The 20,503-nt window shown below is 43.9% G+C and overlaps 1 protein-coding gene across 5 annotated transcripts; it reads right to left on the reverse strand.

The window, feature by feature from the left end:
- Positions 1–9,740: 9,740 nt before the first annotated feature.
- Positions 9,741–20,454, reverse strand: LOC130150039 (C-type lectin domain family 2 member L-like). Of its 5 annotated transcripts, none has more exons than XR_008822097.1 (6): positions 20,147–20,454; positions 18,465–18,634; positions 17,602–17,664; positions 15,433–17,457; positions 13,222–13,325; positions 9,741–12,314 (listed from the first exon to the last, which is right to left on the reverse strand). XR_008822097.1 is itself a non-coding variant. In XM_056340542.1 (6 exons), exons 2-6 carry the CDS (start codon positions 18,583–18,585, stop codon positions 12,209–12,211), a joined length of 543 nt encoding a protein of 180 aa, XP_056196517.1. In that variant the 5' UTR covers positions 18,586–18,634; positions 20,147–20,432; the 3' UTR covers positions 9,741–12,208. The 5 variants fall into 5 exon arrangements, 3 of the variants coding, with proteins under 3 accessions (XP_056196517.1, XP_056196516.1, XP_056196515.1); XR_008822098.1 differs by having other exon boundaries at positions 15,433–15,584; positions 17,356–17,664; positions 20,147–20,441; XM_056340542.1 differs by having other exon boundaries at positions 13,222–13,322; positions 15,433–15,584; positions 20,147–20,432.
- Positions 20,455–20,503: the final 49 nt, after the last annotated feature.

Here is a 20,503-nt window from a genome sequence, read left to right on the forward strand (position 1 = left end):
AGCAAAACAAGAAGGAGACTGAGGAGCAGTTCGCAAGAAACATAAAAATAATGAACATCCCCTTCTTCAGGAGCAGGGATCATATGAAAAGGTCTGTAAGGCAATAGACGATCAGCTTATAAAGAAGGGCACACGGGGCGGGGAATCAGTGCCTTTTTGCATGCATGTTTGCTGTGGAGGAACTTGGGGAGGTTTCCATACTAGAATCTTCTTCATGGGTGACATGTGAGGGGGTGTCTCAATTCAGAGGGTCAGTGCAAGAGGTTATGAAACAAACTGCAGAATCAATAGGCCCAAATGGGTAAGGTCAGATGTTATTCATCCAAGACCTCTAAAAGAATTCAGCAAGCAGACAGCCAAGTGGCTAAGAGTAGTGTGCCACTTGCTTAGGAATTTCCTGGTGTCAGGTGAGTCTAGTTTGTAAAGGTCTCAAAGGAGATCTGGAGTATTTCCCATCAGTAAATTTGATCTTTATACTGGAAAAACCTCACCCAAAACCCCAAACTCAAATAAAGAAATTAATTTGTCGTCATGTGCCTAAATATGTTTACTAGTGAAAGACATTTAGAGGGAAATCATGTCTCACACATCCAAGGTATTCCTTGAAGAGTAATTCTAAACTCCTAAAGTTCATTTACTCTCTGAAAAGGAAAATCTCCATAGCATGAGATTTCAGTGGTGGTCAGTTTTGACTTGAAAAGAGGACACTTCTTCCAATAGTCTAAAACAGCTTCACCATAAAAATAGACATTTTATCAGCTTTCAGTTTTCTGTCTCATATTGTCCATTTGCAAAAGGGTTCAAAACCCACCGCATAAACCATCTTCTAAAATGGAAAATTATAGAGCTGCTCTAATGGTATTTTAGTCTCCACCAGGAAAACAATGAAACAATCTCCCAGTCCAGACCTTTGGCGTTACAATTATACTTTTTGTCTTGAACTACCTTTTTTTGTGCATACACTTGAAGGTACTGACTTTCTGTAAGGCGTTCTTGAATTCACAGCTCTTAATACAGGATATTTATTTTTTTCCTGTAATGAAAGGACACGATTTTTTACACATTACCAATTACCTGCTTTCCTTAATTCATTCTACTTGCAAAAGAAGAATCTGATTTTAAAATCCTTTCTTTCTTGCAGGGAAAGTACATATGAAAACAGAATTGAATACTGTCTGTCAGGGCAGAGTATTAATTTAAGCCTTCTTTCCAAATAAAGAGTTGATTAAATTAGTTTGAATTAGTTTGCATAACACTGCAGCTGTTTAATATAGATATTATATTAATTATATTCATTGTATCCATTGTATTAATTATATTAATCTGCTTCTCTTAGTAAATGCTGTAACAATCTTCTGAGTCTTCATGGCTTCTTGTCTGCCTTCTCAGCCCTTTCTTTTTCCCTTTATCACACCGTTAAATTTTTTTAACAAAAAAAAAAAATGTAAAACACAGCTAGTTTCAAGAGCTACCTAATGCTTTTTCTCAAATTTTCCATGGTTATAGGACTTCCATAAAGAGCAATGGCAGGCTGCAGCCAAGGGGATCAATCTGAAACTGGAGAGACAAATATCAGCCAAGGGAGAGCAAGGACATGAGTTGCGAGACTGCAGCTCCCAGAGAGTGTCTAGGGAGATCAAGCAGATATTTTTTGACATCAAACTGAGCAGCAAACTACTTTGACACTGGGATGCTAATGAATTCTTGATTTGTATCAATGAAACTTCAGCAGTGATGATGAAAAAAATTTTTTCTTCATCAGAATGTTTCTTCTTCATCAGAAGGTTGTGAGCTGATTGAGCTCTACCATTGCAGCTCTTAGCAAAACAGCAATATGCTCAAGGTCAGTGTTGCCATTATATCTAAAAGGATGAGTAAACAAATGGACATGTTGCATAGTATACTAAGAAAAAAAATATATCCTGTTATGTTGCAAATAGGCTTAGGCTGATTAGACTTCATATTCTCAGCAAGATGTCTCTATTTGCTTAGCTTTTTGTATTATCTGAAAATAAATTTTAATGAGGTTTTTATTATTAGGTTTACAGTAGCTCAGAATAGTATTTCTGTGTAATGAGCCAATATATCCAGTCAAAGTTTTTTCAGAAAGAAATTAAGGGAGGATATTTACCTGCACTGTTTATTCAGCATGCAGAACACAGTGTGTAGTTATGTAAAAGTACACTTACACCAAAAAGATCTGCATTAAGACTTTGAGGGCAAGCTTAATTCTAAATTTTGCTATTTTTCATGTGCAAATTTCTCAACACTGGCTAGTATTCTTTTTATACTTTTGTACATTTTCATAGTTTTTTGTAAGAGAAACAAATGCTTCAAGCTCTATCCCTTTCCATACAGCTCCTCCATGAATTTATGAAGATCTTTCCCTGAGTGTTGTCAGCTCTGATCTCTCTGCACGTCAGCCTCTAGTATAGGCAGCCAGTAGAAGTTACATCGGCCTGGAATTAAAATGCTGCTTCATTTATTACCAAAATTACCAAATGACAAATGACAGAATAGAAATGCTCAATCAATGATATTTGGTCACACACTAAAATGTCACTACAACATATTGTCATTTCATTGAAGAAGAAATTTTCCCAGCACAGAAATTCTCAGCAAGCCCAAGGTTTGCTCCTTAACAAGTTTGCTGCATAAAGCTTTATATTTCATTAACTGTCTTATCAAATCAGGGCCTAAGAGATTGATCCTATTCAAAAGTATTCAGAAATATGGCTAACAGAGCTGGTTGGGAACTAAATTTTTTAGAAAGGAAACTTTCCATGGATACTTCCAAAATTACCCTTTTCCCTTTCTAATTCAATTAGCTTTGGTCATTAGCTGAAGTTTCAGACAAGTGTTTTATCTTTTCATATTACTGCCACAAACACAAGCAAGTTCCCCAGCATGCGTGTTACTGTGGTTAACACACAGAATAAAGCTTCACACAGGAATTCACGAGGCCTCTGCTGACGTTTACAGTAATTTTCCATTATAAATATAATTTGTGTATTTGTTTATGGCCTTATAATGTGTGCATCTAGTCTTTGAAATTCAGCAATTATATTAAGAAATACCTGAGGGTGGGTAATAAGTGCTTCTAGATTTGACCAATTCAACTTCAGGAAAATGAAAAGAATGTTTAAAATAAGAATTTCCTTCACAGCACCACTGGCAGTATGCATAAGTTGTCAGTTCTCTGAGAACACATTGCCTATGCTGAATTTATGCCTCACTTAATTGCTTTTGATGGAATCAAATTTGCACCAGGCCTCCTGTAAGACAAAGCCAGTCTCAGTGTTGTCATTTTAATGCTATCATCCTGCACTGCAGGTTTCTTTGAAGAGTAAAGCATTTCTTCTGGTTTTGGCAACAGTTAACACAATGTGCAGATGCACCATTCCTGTGCTTGCACAGAGATCTGAAGCATCACATCACTGATGGGATGTGACTCCTGGTAAGTTAATCGCTTCCCTGTCCTAAACACTGACTGCAGACTGTTAAGTCTCTGTATTTCTTTCCATCCGGGGAGGTGAGATTCCTAACGTGATTCTGGGGAACTAAGGCCACAGTCTGGTATGCCTCTGTCCTTGATAGTTTTGAAGAAAGGGAGCCTCACACATCACCTGTGATGCTTTGTACAGTTGACAAGCCTACAGAAAAAGAAAGAAGCCTCAGCACCTGAGCAAAGCTTCTTCAGGTCTAGATTTGGACAAAGTGCAAGCAGGATGGATAGATGTTTCTCACATTTTCCTCATCAGACTACACATTTTCTTTGTGACTATGTTGGGAACTAAGAACAGACCCCCTGTGGTAGCTGGGCTGCCAGGATTTGTGAATAGCCTGAAGCCCAAAGCAGACTTGGTGTGTCCACACTGGGCAAGTGAGCTCAGGTCACCTACACTGCCCGGTTCTGCTCTGTGGTAGATTACCTCACGGTCTTTCTGTGGGAAGCATGTTTGAGATGACATTGTCATGTGATAGGAAGGACAGGGAAGACACAAAGGTGCAGCTATGAAAGGGACACTCAGCCCTGGAGTAAGAGGCACAGCTGAGGTTTTTTTTTCTTTTGGAGCAGCTGGTCTTTGCCTTGAGCAAGGAAGCAGCGTATCACAGCACTATCAAACCTACCCAGCTGCAACAGGGCTTTTACCATCCCATACCAGGTTAACTTCTCTAAGTAGTTCCCGTGCCTTGCCCCAGCACGGCCACCAATCCCCCACAAAGTTTCAAAAGTTCATCTACTGCCCGTGCTGTTTCTTCATCCTCTTCAGGCCAGTCCACCCTGCTTCTCGCCTCTGCTGCATCCAGATTCTCTCTTCATCCAGTGCTTCTCTTCCAGCCAGCCTCTCCTCATCCAGGCCCCCTTCTTCTCCCAGGGCTCCTCCTTGTCTCTCCTACATTTGGGGCACAGGCTCTTATCCCTCTGCTTCTTTTAGATCTCTCTTTACCCCATGCTCCTCCTCCTTACCCCTCAGAGCTAATTAACTACTTAGCAGGAACCAGCCACAGCTGCACATTATCCACACCAGCCAACCCACCGCCCCTGAAGCCAGCCCACAGCTGTATATTATCAATGTTAATTAACCCAGCTTCATCCCTCTATAATTCCTCTACAGCAGCACAGATAGTAAATTTAAAGCACAGTGCAGGGGAACTGAGGGAAGCTCTGCCACAGTGTTCACTTTGGTGGCCTTCTATAGCTGTATCTCAGACCAGTAGATGTTGGCTTGTATCCTAAACAGTGTGGCAGCAGGACCAGTGCAGTGACAGTCCCCCTGTACTCGGCACTGGTAAGTCTGCAACTCAAATCCTGTGTCCAGTTTTGGGCCCCTCACTGAAAAAGGGATGTTGAGGTGCTGGAGTGTGTCCAGAGACAGGCAACGGAGCTGGTGAAGGGTCTGGAGCACAAGTCTTCTTATGAGGAGCAGCTGAGGGAACTGGGGTTATTTAGTCTGAGGAAGAGGAGGCTCAGGGGAGACCTTATTGTTCTCTACAACTACCTGAAAGGAGGCTGTAAGCAGGTGGGTGTTGGTCTCTTCTCCCAGATAACAAGCAACAGGACAAAATAAAAAGGTCCTCAAGCTGGGCCAGGGGAGGTTTGGCTTGGATATTAGGAAAAATCTCTTTGCTAAAAGGGTGGTCAAACATTGGAACAGGCTGCCCAGGGATGTGGTGGAATCACCATCCCTGAAGCTACTTAAAAAAACACGTAGATGTGGTGCTTAGAGACATGGTTTAGTGGTGGACTTGGCAGTCCCAGGTTAACGGTTGGACTTCATGATCTCAAAGATCTTTTCCAACCTAAATGGTGCTATGATTCTATTTGGCAATGCTGGGAAGAGGTGGTGATCACAAGCTCTGCTGTCACTTTGAGTAAATCCTTTTGACATCATATTTTGATGTCCTGCCTCCAAGTTCTAGATGCAATAATATTCCGTGAAGTCATTGATGTCTCCCATAAACTACAAAAATGCTACAAAAATCCTGAATCACAAGATTCAAAGTTTCTGGTTACACAACTGGTGGATGCCTTTTGCAATGTTCAGGCTTTATGTCTGAGAAATCTCTTTACATGCCTAAAAGCAGCTATGGTTTTAGCAGATCTGAGTGGTTTGCTATCACTCAGATGCATTGGGAAAATAAACTCATGTAACTCTGAAATGTAATAACATTTACTTTTGTTAACTATTTAAATGGTGCTGCGAACATTGTTACAGTGCAACATGTAATAAAACCACGTTTCTCAAAATTCCACTTCAAAACACATTTCACGTAAATGAAGATCAAAATTCCTGTAAGTAGCATTGACATCGTGCAAAGAAGCAGGAAGCTACCTAGAGATTTTATGATACAGTTCAAAGGACAGTAAAGGTGCTTTAATAGAATGCAGATGCTCTCATACAGTCAGAACAAAAAACAAAAGCAAACAAATTTTGCAAATCTTTCAAATTACTGGTTTCCAGAGCAGCTCTTATCGGGTTACAGATGCTATTGTAGCCTTGTGTTCACAACTTCAGAACTGTTCTTGTCTGCTAGCACTATGATCACGAGCAGATCTGTTCATGTCAGGAAAAAACTGGAGGCTGACACCCTCTTTTTCCATAAACCCCTTACCCTGCCCTTGGCTTGCTTCTGCAACTTCCATCTTCATTTTGCCTTCTGCAAAGCAGCCTGGAGTGATGTGTTATGTTTCCTAAGCAACATCTTGTAAAGCTGTTTTGTCCTGGGAAATAGGTCCACATTTAGCAGCCTTGCTCTTATAGGTGGATGACTTTAAGAAAAACAGCGCAAAAAAAGTCTGAGGAAGCCTTTAGGTGACCTTATTTGAGCTACCAGCAAATACCACTGTGGTTTCAGCGACCGTTAAGTCCCCGAGTAATAAGAAAATGGTTGCTGCAGGAAGCGCGGGCAGTTTCCATTCCCTCCTTGCCAGGGCTGAGACGAGCACCACCTGTCACATCCACTGCCTTCCAGCGGCATCAGGGCTGGCTGGAAGATGCATTGGTACAGTCAGAGGTGAAGCCTTGGGAGCTGGGGTTAGAGATGTCTATAGTCTTGATAAATTACCCATCTATTCTCTCTTTTTTTTTTTTTTTTTTTCATTCTTTCCATTTGCAGTACCTACCATGTCACAGTCAGCACAGGTTCTTTAACCTGCGGTGTATTTCCAGCTGGTGCTTTCTTCATTAAAGCAGGAATCCCTGCCACGGGGGTTGGAAGTTGGAGAACCAGACCCCAGGCAGAGTTCTCCTATGTGTGTCTGTTCCTGCACTAAATGGGATGCCCCCCTTCAGGGCACTGCCAGGGGTCTCTCCAGGGAGCCCCAGGGCTATTGGGGTCAACAAGGGAAGGCAGAAAGGTCTCTGTGGGTGTAAATACCCCACAGCTGTGACACAGAGCGGGGGAGCTATGGACATGCACTCCTGCAGCTGCTTTTGTCAGAGCCCTGCCCCAGCAGCCACCACATCATCGTGCAATGCAATGGGACAGCCTAGCTGTCTGGTGGCCGTGGTGCTGCACAGGAGACAGTTTCTACTTCACCACCTCTTTTTCTCCTCTCTGAATGACAGGGACTGTGAGTCCTGGAGACCTGCCTTGTCAGGAGGGCTATGATGTTCACCCTGTTCAGGTTTGAGAACATCAAACCTCAGAAGCTGGGTGCAGCATTGCTGGGTGCTACAGTCACTGCAGTGTCTGAACCCCAAAACCTCTAGGTCTGGTGGATCCCTATAACCATGCTTTCTAGAGAGTTTTCAGTTCAGCTAGCAGAACCAGGATTATTGCATTTAACATGAGCAGATGAACTAAACGTAGTGGTTGCTATCAGGATGGCAGTGAGACAGGACAGTTTTTCAGAAAGTGGGAGCTCATCAGACATAGATGCTACAATAAAGCTACATTATCTTAACATCTGAAATGCCAGAAAAAAAGGCATGTAGTCTAATTTTTATGTCTACGCTTCCTCTGGAAGTAGTAGTGAGAAGCCAGACCTTCCAAGGACCCAGTATCCCATGCTAAATACATGGGATTAATTTTCTCTCAGAACCACCCAAATTTTAGGTGGCTAAGCAGGGCAGCTGCTCACCCTCTACCAGTGCAAAATCCATTGCTATATGCCATAGTAGGTCCCACTCTGTTCCCATTCCTGTTTCGTAACTCTGCCTCCAGCTGACTCCTTTGTCCCCTTTCCCTGGTCAGGGTGTCCCTGCTGCTCCTCACACTTCAGAGCCCACTGAACCACAGGGTGGCACCGATGGTTTCACGGAGGGGTCTGTGTACATCACTTCAATCTCCCTGATGAAGACCATTTCTCTTCAGCTCAGGCTCAGCTCCATATGCACAGATTGTACAGGACGTTCACCTCCATGGCTTCAGCCTCCTTGGCCCTAATGGGCTTTCCCAGGGGTGTGGATTATGGGAAAATGACCGAGATGTCATTTTCCCTTTTATTAATGCAAGAAAAGTCAAGCCCATCTAATGCCACAAGAAAACCAAGATGACTGTATTTCATTAGCTTCCCAGTCACCTCAACATACAGAGAAAATTAAACGTCACCATTCATTACTTTTTCCTCATGTCTGCTCTGTTTTCCCTGATTTTCGTTTATAACTGCAGTAAGTCAACAAGAGTACTGCACTGGCAAGTCCTTTGAACGAGCCTATGACTGAACGTCAAGGCTGTAACCATAGGGCCTCTATCTCCATTCCCACTGTTTCTTTTACCTGGACATGGAAGGAAATAGATCTAAAAGTTGTTCTCTGTCCTCTTCAAGGAGAAAGTAGCTGCTACTACAGGCTACTTCTGACCTGTTGGCTGGTTGGACCGCACTGCATAGGCCAATGCTTTTCCTTCCCTCTTCCCACCACTCACGTTGCTAATGTCTCCTCTCATCTCCAAAATATAATACCTCACTTCCTACTTTCCAGAAGCACTTTTCTGCCTTCACACTTGCTGGTCTTGAGGTTCTGGTAAGGCAGACTCGAGAAAGCGCAGGAACGGAAATTTAAAACACAGCTATGATACAAATTATAAGGTAGGATATAGAATATACAGGCTTCAGAACAGAGGAATAGAATACACCTTAAGAACCTTGGATACTGAAGTATTTATCTCTGTTTTCTTCCCCAGTCCAAGTATTGATACTTTTCTGGAAGTGCTTTTACTTCCATTTGGTACCCAGAATTTATAATTCACATGGTGATCATAGCCTCCTTCTGGGGACAGAGGCATTTCTTTCCTGGAAACTGGTCTCAAGCAGCACATCACTTTTGATTCTGGCTGAAATAAACTTATTCAGTGAGCTGCTTTAACCTGAAAAATTGGTGGTTTTGGGAAGTGCCAGTGATTTTGCAGTGGATCGTGCTCTCTGTTCATCTGCCTGTAACTGTTGGAAGCAGAATTTCTTTCGGTTACTCTGGATTCGTATACTCCCACTGCAGTACTACTCTTTCTAATGACAATACTGTACCCGCTGTTTAAGGGTGCTGCAGAATGTATGTTGCAGAGATTCCTCTTTCCCCAAATAGAAGAGGATCTAGAATTTTGGAGAGGCAGAATTCAAATGTGGGCAAAAAACCCTAAGATCTTGATGTCCAACGGCCTCTGAATAGAAATGATTTGGAGACTAAAGCCTTAATTTGAATGACTGCTGGCTTTGAGATTGGCACGTCTCTGAAGTGTCTTCCATTTTTTAGGTTTACCGTGCATGGCTGGAAAATAGCTGGAACTGGGATACTTGCAAGAAAGGAAGGATCTTTTTAATGAGTCCTTATGCAACTTACAAATGAACCTATGAGAAAAATTACAGTTCTGCTGAACTTGAAGCAATCACACAGGACTAGACATTTAGGCCTTCCCCCCCCCCCCCCCCGTTCAGAAATGTCTGAATCAGTTCTTGCGATGCTTGTTTATTTAACACAGGCTTGCGTGAGCGTGTCACTGTTGCTCTATCAGTCACCCTTGGACTCCCTCCCTTTGCAGCTTTCTGTGTACATGTAGTGTGTGTCCTCAGCACCTGGTCCTGAACACTACTTTCAGAAGAAGCAGTTGAAGGAGAGTGTCTGTGTGCAATTATCACTGATGGGCATGCCAGTTGCTTGTGCTGCCTGAAAGCTGCTTATCTCAAGTCAAACCTTTCCTTTAACAATAAAAATGATCCCTGTGAACTGCCAACACGGAGAAGGCCTTTGGTAACAGAAAACAGCTTAGTGCAGCCTCGACAAACACAAAACAAAATCTGGATTTGTACGGAAATTCCATTTATTCAAGACAGTTCTTGGTTACCTTTTTCTCTCAGGATCCCATAGTCAAGTTTTACAACAGTGAAAAGCCCCAAACTGTCCTACGCCTCCTATTCCACCTCCCCTCTCCAACAGCCCCTTTCCAGAAACTCAGTCCAGGAGCTTCCCACATTGCAAGTACTTTGAATTGTTGATACAATTCAATACAATTGAATAATTGCTCATTACATTCCTCTTAGTATTCCATTTGTAGCAAAATATTCCGAGTTATGACAGGTAGCAGCTTTTGAAATGCAGAGTACGAGTTCTGACTTCATTTGCACCAGTTTTCAAGGGATAACCTTAGTGCAGGTGGCTCTGGAAGCACCCGGGTGTGAAACTGGCATCAGTGGAACCTGATTCAGGATTAGCATCTCTACACACAGCACCCCAAAAAGTAATTCAGTGACACACCCTGCCACCTTCAGCACCATTATATAATGCTCTTTTTACAGGAATTTCTTACCAGGCTGCCGCATCATTCACAGCTGGACTTGAAGACCGTAAGGCCATTCCAACCTAAATGCTTCTATGATTCCATGACTAACATCATTAGCAGGCAAGATGTGAGAGGCAGAGAAACATACAACCCTCTGCTGACGTACCTTCAGTAACCAGCCAACTGAAGGCTCCAACAGAACTTCTGGCAGATGTTGCCGAGGCAAGTGAAGTTACCGCCCCCAATTATGGGCTCTACCCTTCTGCTGGAGGTTTCTGCAACACAGCACAACTGAGAGAAGATAACGTAGACTCTTCACACGCCCCCCAGGAATGCAGCAGCCGAGGGCTTGTGCTGACAATGCCTAAGAAGCTTCAGCAAAGGGACACTAGCAAATGGTAAACAGAGCAAGGTCTTAAAAAGATCGGTCAGGATGAGTTTGGTGCAATGCTCTGGGTGATGCTCTGTGTTGAGAAAGGAATGTAATTAGAAAAGGTTCCACTGATGATGTTAAAGGAATGTCCTCTGAATAATTAGAAAAGATATGGTGGGCGCCTGAAGGAGATAAGGAGACCATGAGTCAGGAAATCGTTGAACAGAGAAAGTTGAAAGGTTTACTCCACCTAGATCCCGTCTATTATGAATAGAATGATTAGATGTCACGACCAAATGAATATGTATATAAAGATGTTGTAACCTCTCACGAAAACTTTTCACTGAAAACTTTGGAGCTAGTTTGGCTTGTGCTAGTGTAGTGTAGTTAGTGTAGTGGAATGAAGCTGGGTTAATCAGCATTGATAACATACAGCTGTGGCAGGTTGGCCCATGTGGATAAGGTACAGCTGTGGCTGCTTAAGCAAAGTGGTTGAGAGCCAATGAAGAGAGAGCAGCCGGGGAAGAAGCAAGAGGAGAGAGAACACAGGCCCTGGATGAGGTGGCAGCAGAGGGACTGTATGAAGAGTATGCTGGTATGAGGTGGTGAAAGACCTTGTTGCAGCTGGATGGTTTTGAGTGCTGCAACAGGCTAGCTCCCCAATGCTGCATGAAATACATACCTCTGCTGCTCAAAGACAAAATTAGTCTCTGAGCAGTTACTCTGCCCGTTTTGGCACCAATGGTGGCGGCTCTCATGTCCCAGTCTGCTACAGCTGTCTGCTTAGAACCTTTTTTTCCTGCACTTTGTGTGTAAACACTGCAGTCTCCAGCGTCAGGAGATTTTGGGCACGTAGTGCTTGCAGGGGGTACAAAAAACCCCTGAATATGCCCTTTTCCTCAGTATTGTGCACTAGACTGGTCACAAATAACCCCGCTGCATTGGGGTGGGGGTGCTTTTGGCTTTTTTGCACAAGCTCAAATTTTAGCACGGACAAACCTGGTAAATATTAATTTGAAAGCCCCCACAAAAAAAGGCGGCATACGAAAGACTTTGTAGCCGCTTCCTTTGGTAAATATGGAACTTCTCATCATTCAGACATAGGAAGTGTTGACAGCAACGATGGCCACGGACCGGCATGGGTGCAAACTGAGGACATTAGCTTCATTAAAAGAACACAATTTCAACTGAAAGTCTTTCTATATAAGCATGCATAAGTCTATGCAGATAGTGATACAGCATAAAGTTCAGCAAAGTATAAAACACGTTTCCAGAGAATCAGAGGTGTCCTGGCTGGCTGGTGTCTCTGGCTGCTGTGTATCCCCAAGGCCACGTTCTAAGAGGAAGCAGGATACGAAAGAGATCCTTACTTATCAGAAGATTAGCAACAATCCCACTCAACCCTGAGCTTTGTCAGCCAGCACTGGTAAATATTGTAGGTGATCTGTAAACTGGACTAGCACACTCCTGTCCTAGGAAAGGCCACCTAGAAGCACGTTTTGGAAGCTCGGACAAATCCTCTTCTCTCCGATTTAGGTCTGATGGTCTGAGACAGCATAGGTGCAGCACGTGTACCATCACTAGGCTGTATCAATGGATAGTTAAGTCATCGCTTTAGGGAAGCCTGACGCAGATGAAGTACCTAGGCAAAGAGCATGCTGATGTAGAAATAACGGAGTCATACAAGTAGGCACAGTCGGAGTGATTCTGTATATGGAACCTGAAAAAAACACAGAAGAAAACAGCCAGTTTCTACTACCGAGTCAAATATTTTAGCCTGCGCTAAAACAAAAGCTCTGCTGAAGTAGTTCCCAGTTGATTTTGGTCCCTTGCAATATGGTCCCTTGCTGCAAAAAGCAAGGCGAGTGACAAGTCATGTTAGAAAAGCCTGTTTAGCTCATGCAGTGTTACATGAATCTCTGTTTCTATGAACAGTCCATAGCAGGTATCATACAATAACAGGAGGAAAGACAAAACACAGCTCATGATATATCCTGCCTAGAATTACTGAGGTCATAAACAGTCTGGTGACAAAGACAAGGGGAACTGCTGTTTGATGAGCCTGACACAGAGCTGTTGTAGTCCACACATTCTCTAACGTAAATGGGGAAATCTGGGTTGTCTACAGGTTGTGACAAACTTACTGAAGCAGACAGGATTTTTCTTACAAAGCTGCTTAACCCATCTGAAGATGATTACTCCCTCATACCTGTCACTTCATCCTCTTTCATCCCTAAAAAATGTATGCATATTTGCTAGATACTGTGTATTTCAGGAAGACAAGCACAAAGGATCACAATGGAAACCAAAAATTCTGAAGATCTGAAAAACAACTGAGAAGTCTATATTATGTACTGAAAAATATGTATAAATTAAGGTAAATAGGGATGTTCAATAACTTTATCTTGATGTGCTGAGCTACCAAAAAAAAAAACCCTTTTGAACCAGGGACCTCCCTACACTGGTGCTGTTGGGAGTCAGATCGACAATAACTGCAAAAAGTTAATTTGCAAAGTCACAGTTATAAATCACAGGAAAAAGAAAAATCCTGATAAAAATAACATTATGCTGTAAACCCTAATACTACATTTGCTTAAGTACGTATTAAACAATCACAAGGAACTTACTTGTCCATCTCCAAGGCAATACCGTTCTCCCAGTAGTATCTTTCACCTATCTTGTGCAACCCAATCCAGGCCTCTTCAAATTTCAAAAGCTTAGTGAAAGCCTGCTTTAAAAAAAAAGGCATTTTTTATTTTTGTCATCATGAAGTCTCACAATGAGAAGCAAATTCTTCCTGTGAGTTTTGAGGAGGACTAGTTCATCACTTTGTCATCTAGAACACTCCCATAAGCATTTCACTGAGAGTTAAGAGCCTAATTCTGCCTTTAAATTGACCATTACAGTATAAACTTCAGTTAAGTTACTCAGTTCTATACCCTAGAAAATTATTACTGCTCACTACATGCAAAAATACCCCCCCACCATGTATTAGTTGTCTATATATGTTTATCAACCTCTATATATGCAGCTTGGTCTAAATAGGCTGGTACGTACATGTGTTTCTTGCCTTTCAGATGGGCCTGTGGGAACGCCTCTCCTTCCCAATTAGTGTTTTAAGTAACTTACTTTTAAAGGTTTACTATCTGTGGATTTACAGATAAAGAATAAAAGACAGTTCACTGCTCCAGAAGCCTGCAACTTATATCAAACACAGCAAAGAATGATGGAGGACAACAGGAACAGCACTTGCAATGGGTTAATATTACAGAACTCCCTGCAACAAGCTATCTATCATTAGGCTCAGTGAACTTAAAAATTAGGTAAATATTAGTTGTCAGTCTGGACTCTAATGGATGTGGAAAGAGTGCACCGTTATGCGCTTCCACTCTCCTCTAGCAATTGCAATTCAATACAGTTCAGAAGAAACTGCCTCAGGAGGGTCCCAGTGCCATTTCTGTAGGTTTTGGTGTATCTTCTTCTGATACGGCTCATGCTATCCAGCGCTGGAGACCAGACAACACATACCATAGAGCACTGATCTGGCCCAGTAAGCCAATGTCAGTGTTCCTGTGCTTTTCTTTCATAAGTTGTGTTTACAGTTTGTAGCTGTAAGCTTTTTAAGCAGCAGTTTAAATAACACCAATTTCTGCCTAGCCGGTTATCAGCTGTGTATCACAGGCACTGAATTAGAAGTGAAGCTTTTAGATGTGTAAGGAAGAGAGGCATTTACAAATTTGCTAAGAGGTGATCGCTCACAGGGCAGCAATGCAGAACGGGCTTGTTGTAAGACGACAATCTGTCAAATGTGGTTGGAATTACTGTAGAAGAAAGGGGCCTCACGACGGGATAAAATGAGAGACCACGTTCAGTAAGGGACTCATACATGAAGAAAGAGCTAGGCCCTGCACCCTTCTCATTGTTGAAATTCTTATTGGTGCAAAAATATTTATTAGCTCAAGTAAAATTCAGATGCGACTTAATCTGTGTAACTTCACTAAGGTTTCCTCCATTTCCGTACCTGCTACACCACTAGTATGTACCAGCCAACCGGAAAAGTAGCCTTTTGACCTCTATTCAACAATCACAGTAACAAGAAAGCTCAAACATCAATTTATCCAAAAACTTTTTGATGAAAGTAATTTCTCATTGACAATACTCAAAAGGCAGCAGATCTCCAAAAGCACACTACAGTTTTAGTAGCATGCAGTAGCAAGATGACACTAGCACTCACAGACTCAGTGCAACTTGGTCCACAATACAGGCAAATCAAAATATTTTTTAAAACTTAACAGCATGAGAAAATGTTAAAACCAGCTTCAGAAGAGGTATATTCCCACCACTGGTATAAGCATGTGTCTCTAAGAGACATTACGGCGTATCTAAAAAAAGAAGCAAGCATATAAAGACGGGTAATTTCCACTATACTGAGAAACGGTTTTAAATGTTCAGTTTCTTATAGAAACCAAAGTATCCATTTATTTGTCTGTACTGGATGTCGGACAGACTCATACCTGCTTTGAAGGTGAAGGTCCATAGGACAGAAAAGTAAAACTAGGCAAACTCTTCATAACACAAGAGCTTTTCATAGTCGCTCAAGTCAAATGCGGGCACCAAGCAGTGCGGAGTGTTTAGGCACTGCTGCTGCACCTGCTGCAGTCAGCTAGCCACTTACAGTAACAAAGCAGTACTTCCCACTACCTGAATTCACACAGCTTACTTATTTTACAAAGACTTACAGGATAAGCATTGCCTGCCAAAAAAAAAAAGCTTTGTCAAGGAAAGAGGGAGATACAGAAGTTGTAGTCTGTATTGTTGTTGGGTTCTTGCCTCATTACCATTTCATCCGGGCTTTCAAAAACAGCTAGCGAGGATCCATGCTCAGTACAGAAGGTCTGACTAGACGTCCAGTTTTTTTGCTCCTCTGGGAAGAAATAACATTTCTCTCTGTAACCTATCCAGTCCCTGGGGCACATCCCAGGTTTTGCACCTACAAAGGCAAAGAGAGAACAAAATTTCTACCTGTTAAGATATTAGCATTCATTAGCATAATTCAACCTAAAATGTAGATTTTTCTGAAAGCAAATGCCACACTAGATGCCAGAAAAGAAGCCAAAGGAAGGGCAAGGGTCCTAAACTTCCCTGCCTTCCAGGCACTGTCTTCAGCTGAGAAACGTTAGGAGTTGGGGGATACAGCCTAATCCTAATGATTACAATCAGTAGAAAGTGTAGGGTTTGGAAAACACTCCTGAATTTCGGAGAATCAGAGGTATTGATAATTGACAATTTATACTTGACACATTTTAAAGCTGACAATAGGGTAATCAACCTCACACGGTTAATTTATTGATCAAATTAATTTTAAGAAATGAAGTTGTCTGAACATCTAAGACTGGTGAGGTATTTCATGAAGAAAAGTTGCTCAGATTTTGCATCAGACCTTAAGCATTTGACAGATCTATGTGAAGGTAAGTAAATCAGGTGTTGATATGATGCTAATGAAAATTGTCTGTTAATGAAGAGGTGAAAGTTATTACCACTTTGGAAATAATGGTTTGGAGAATGGTTCATTGGAGTTGTTCAACAGCGCATTTTGATGCCCTCTCCATCTTCTTTCTGTCACAGCTCTGTAGGGCTGACAGGATTCACTGGCATGTTTTGTTTCGGTGACGTTTAATTTCTTGCAATGAAGATAATCAATTTCCATCTACTTTGGTTTCTATTTTCCAGACAAAAATAACCTGCCCCGATTGTTACTGAATGGTTACAGTGACCTTTTCTGTGCAGCATGGTGTCTTTTATCATACACCCAGGCTCATGCAGTGTATAAAGCGTATTTCCCCGAGTCATCCTGCTGGGATTGAATTCAGACCTTCTGCACCCAAAGGGCAACTATCCACTGCTTAACCCTGGAGATGGCCAATACTGAAATGAAAGTGACTGGCTGTTACACAAGTAGAGAGGCTTACAGAAAGTGAACTGCTCTCTTCTTTTCTCATCAATTACATGTAGCAAAGAGAGTAGCTGGAGACCCCTTAGCAAATCACCTGTGAGCACTGCCCTCAACCCCTGAAAGAAAATGTGACTGATTCCATTTAAGTAAAAGCCTAAAAAAGCAAAGAAAAATCAACAGGGACAGATGTCACCATCATCCTCCACCCGCTTCCATGTATGTGCGGAGGACCTCACTACTACACCCATGTTGCAGGGGGCAGCCCACAGATATATTTAATGCAGAGATTCAAGAGCTCCCTTGCAGACGAGGCTGTGGAGGCTGCATCGAGATACTCGTGCACGCCGTGACTTGGATACCTCAGGTAGTACCGCAGGCAGCACAGCCTTTGCTCCTACAGAAGGGTTCTGCACAGGACAGCAAGTGCACATCTGGCCTCTACTGTGCCAGCGGGAGGTAGGGCTGACTTCTTAAAGCTACAGCATGTAACACAAATGAATTTTTTAAAAAGAAAGAGGCAGAACGATCCCCAAAGACTATTTCTGAAGAAGATCAGGCAACTGCTATTACCTAGTCATCTGCCAAGTGTGACAATAAAGGAGCCCTCAAGCCCACATATATGAGCAGCCCACACAATAAGCTTGGAATCTATGTCTGAAGATGTGATGTCAGCTTTAGTGCATGCACTAGCTGGTATAATCAGCTAAGTTTCTGGTGACAAGCACAGGCAAGACATGCGTACACCACGGCCAGGCAAGAAACTACACTCTTATGACCAGTAACAATGCAGGGAAAAGAAACAGTTTACCGCTGTATCATCTGGATTTTATCTGCAGGGAGAATCCTCTCTCCTTTTGTATTCTGCCTGGAGGCGTGGAGGTTATTCCATCTTATACCAACATCAAAACAACTGAAATAGTGATGGAAGTCCCAGGTTTTGTCACGCTGCAGGCACGGCAGAGTACTAGTATCAGTGTGTTTGACCGCTGTGATCCTGGACCAGTCAGCAGTCAGAGGAAATCTCTCTCATATGGAAGATGTTCCAAAAGCTTACCAGATGGAAGTCTGCATTTAGTGATGAAGGAAAGCACCAGCACCAGCACAACTAGCAGAAAAACTGGCAACAGACAGAAAAAAAGAATCATTAAAGGTTTTGTATATATGAGCATTTAGGCTCAGTCTGTATTTCAGTATTAAATGAGACAGCAGCAGGATAACCGTTCATTTAAGCTCCAAGTATGTAAATCAAAGCACTGTTAAAGTCAACCAAGGCACCCTGAATTGACATTTATGTACCGGACAGTTTGATAAAATGATCAGCTATCAACTAAGTCACTTTTTTTTTTATTTGTATACAACCTAAAGTTTTCCACAGATGTGCAGATCCCTGTACAGCAAATTTAAGTCTTCCAGTCCCAAGTTTATCACCTCCTCTATGTTCTGCAAACCATTTAGCAAGAACCTCTCAGGAGGCTGAGAACTCACAGGTCACGCTAACTCCAATCAAGCTACACCCACATTTGGAAAACAGGATTCTCACACAATTCACACATTAAAAGTTAATGTTTGTAGCATGGCTGCAGTCTTGAATCAAATGTCTTTTTTCTTTGTCACAAGCAGTCCTTCATGCACAAATTTCAGTGCAGATGTGCAAGCTCATCTGTTGCAAACTACTTTCTCTAATGAGGCTTGGCTTCACTTTCTACATCTTGTCCAGGAGTATTTCATACAGACATTACTACATGGGAAAATGTCCTTTTTGACACAAAAGGATCAAACATGAACAGTTGACACTTGGATCAAACAGAACAGTAATCTTAATTTTTGTGACCACAGCTTTGACCAGAAGTAAACTCCCAGGGACCCGAAACTAGACTTGGAACTAGACTTCAGGCTTCCTGCAGGAAGCTGTCTTACCACACACGCAATATTTGTGCTTCTTGAACCACTCTTCAAAGCATCTCCTTGTCCTCCACACGCATGAACTAGCTTCCACGCCTTGACTGGCATCTTGTTTGGCATTACTGGATTTTTGCATCCTCCAGAAATGCTTGTGTCATCTGGGCGATCTCAGTGTCCACCTACAGCTGGGAAACAAAAAAGAAGCTATGTTTAGTGAGTTCTTCCCCTGCTGTCCATAGATGAGTGGAAACAGTAGAAATCCCAAAGCTGCCTTAGTCATTGCCTGTACCTGAGGGGATGAGGGCAGGGTGGACGGAGAAATGAGAAAACAAATCGAAAATGAGGAGCTTGTGCACCACATCTGAGGCCCACCAAAAGGAGAAGGTGGGCCTCAGATACACTGTACATACCCTCCTCCCCAGGGAGGGGAGTAATGGGGAGTGAGGACTGCAACAGAACAAAGGGAAGGACAGAGCAGAGGGGAACAGGGTGACAGGGAAGGGATGGGGCATATCAAGGCAGGAGGGAAAGGCCACAAAGCACAGAGCTTTCAACTTCACCACTACCTAGCTTAAAGTAGTTTCATCTGCATGTGAAAAGCTAGGGCAACCTCCCAGGCAAGACTGAACCTGGTCTGCAGAGGGAAGGTCACTGTACCCTTTTGTGCTCGCTCCAGGGAGTGATGTTTTCCTCAGTTTTTCTGAAATCCCACTTTCAATCACATCAATTTAACAGGAAGAAGTCACCCAGAGAAGAATACGCAGCTATAAACATGACTGCATCAGTGCAAACCCATCAATTCATCTTCATGAATTAGGTTATAAAGATCATAATGATGGGGGGGCGGGGGGAACCAAAAACCTCTTTAAAGGTTGTAAACCTCAAAAGCCTCTTTGGAGGCTTCGACATCTTTACTTTCACTACTGTTATTATTTATCTTAATTAGCGTACGCCTAAGAGGTCGCTTCAACTCCATAAATTCGTAACTGTAATTTGATGCCTGATTCCTAAGAATCAGCTTCCACTTGCGCTCGGTCCGTCCTACAGGAAGAGAAAGAAACTAAGGCTTGGAATTCCATCCCCAGCCAGCTGCTCTTCCCCCAGCGCCTCTGCCGACCGCCCCGAGCACGTCCCCAGGGCGCCTCGTCCGTCTCGCTGCCCGGACGGCCCCGTCCGGCCGCGCAGGCGCGTTCGCCCTGACGCTGCAGCGGGCTGGCGCCGGGGGGGGGCTCACAGGCGGGACAACGCCCACGAGCCGCCACGGCTTTCCGCGGGGCGCAGCGAGGCGGCCGGGGGGGCGTCGGGCGAGCCACCCCCACCCCCCCCAAAACGCTGCTTGAAGGCAGAGGCTCCGCGGCCTGACGTCTGGGAGGCCGTTAAACTTAAAAACTAACGGCTGCGACTTCTCAGTGAGCCACAAAGCACCACACTGACTGTCCGCGACTAAGTTTCGCCCCCAGGCCGCGGGCACCCCGGCCCCGCCCGCCCCGCACGGGTACATCGCCCCCCCCCCTCGGCCCCACCGGCCCGAGCCGCCGCGGGAGCCGGCCCGCCCCTTCCCCGGCGCTGCGAACGGGGTCTCCGCCTGCCGGCCGCCGCCCCGTGGGCACGGAGGTGCCGCCGCAGCCCGACCCGTTGCGGCTGCCGCGCCCGCCGACCCCTTCCCCGCCGCGCGGCCCCGCCCGCCCCCTACTCACGCCGTGCCGGGACCGCCGCGCGCGCCCCGACCCTTCCTCCAGCCGGCGGGAAGCGAGGAGCCCGTTGACCCCTGCGATGACCGTGGCCGGTGAATAGCGAATGCTGTGCCGCTTATCTACAGGGTGACGCACCTGCGTTTAGTTAAAAGTCGGGAAATGTCCAGGGACCCTTACTGCCGCATGGCGGATGCGCACGCGGCCAAGTCCTTGGGTCGGTTGTCGCTAGATGGGACGTTTCGTCTCAGATTCCCGTTGCACGTGCAACGCAGCGAAGATGGAGGCTTTAAACGTGACGCCAAGGGACGGAGCCTGCGCAGAGACCACGCCCAGGGACACTGCGCAGGCGCGAGATGTGTC

This window comes from Falco biarmicus, chromosome 5 (assembly GCF_023638135.1).
Source record: "Falco biarmicus isolate bFalBia1 chromosome 5, bFalBia1.pri, whole genome shotgun sequence".
Classification (NCBI taxonomy): Eukaryota; Metazoa; Chordata; class Aves; order Falconiformes; family Falconidae; genus Falco; species Falco biarmicus.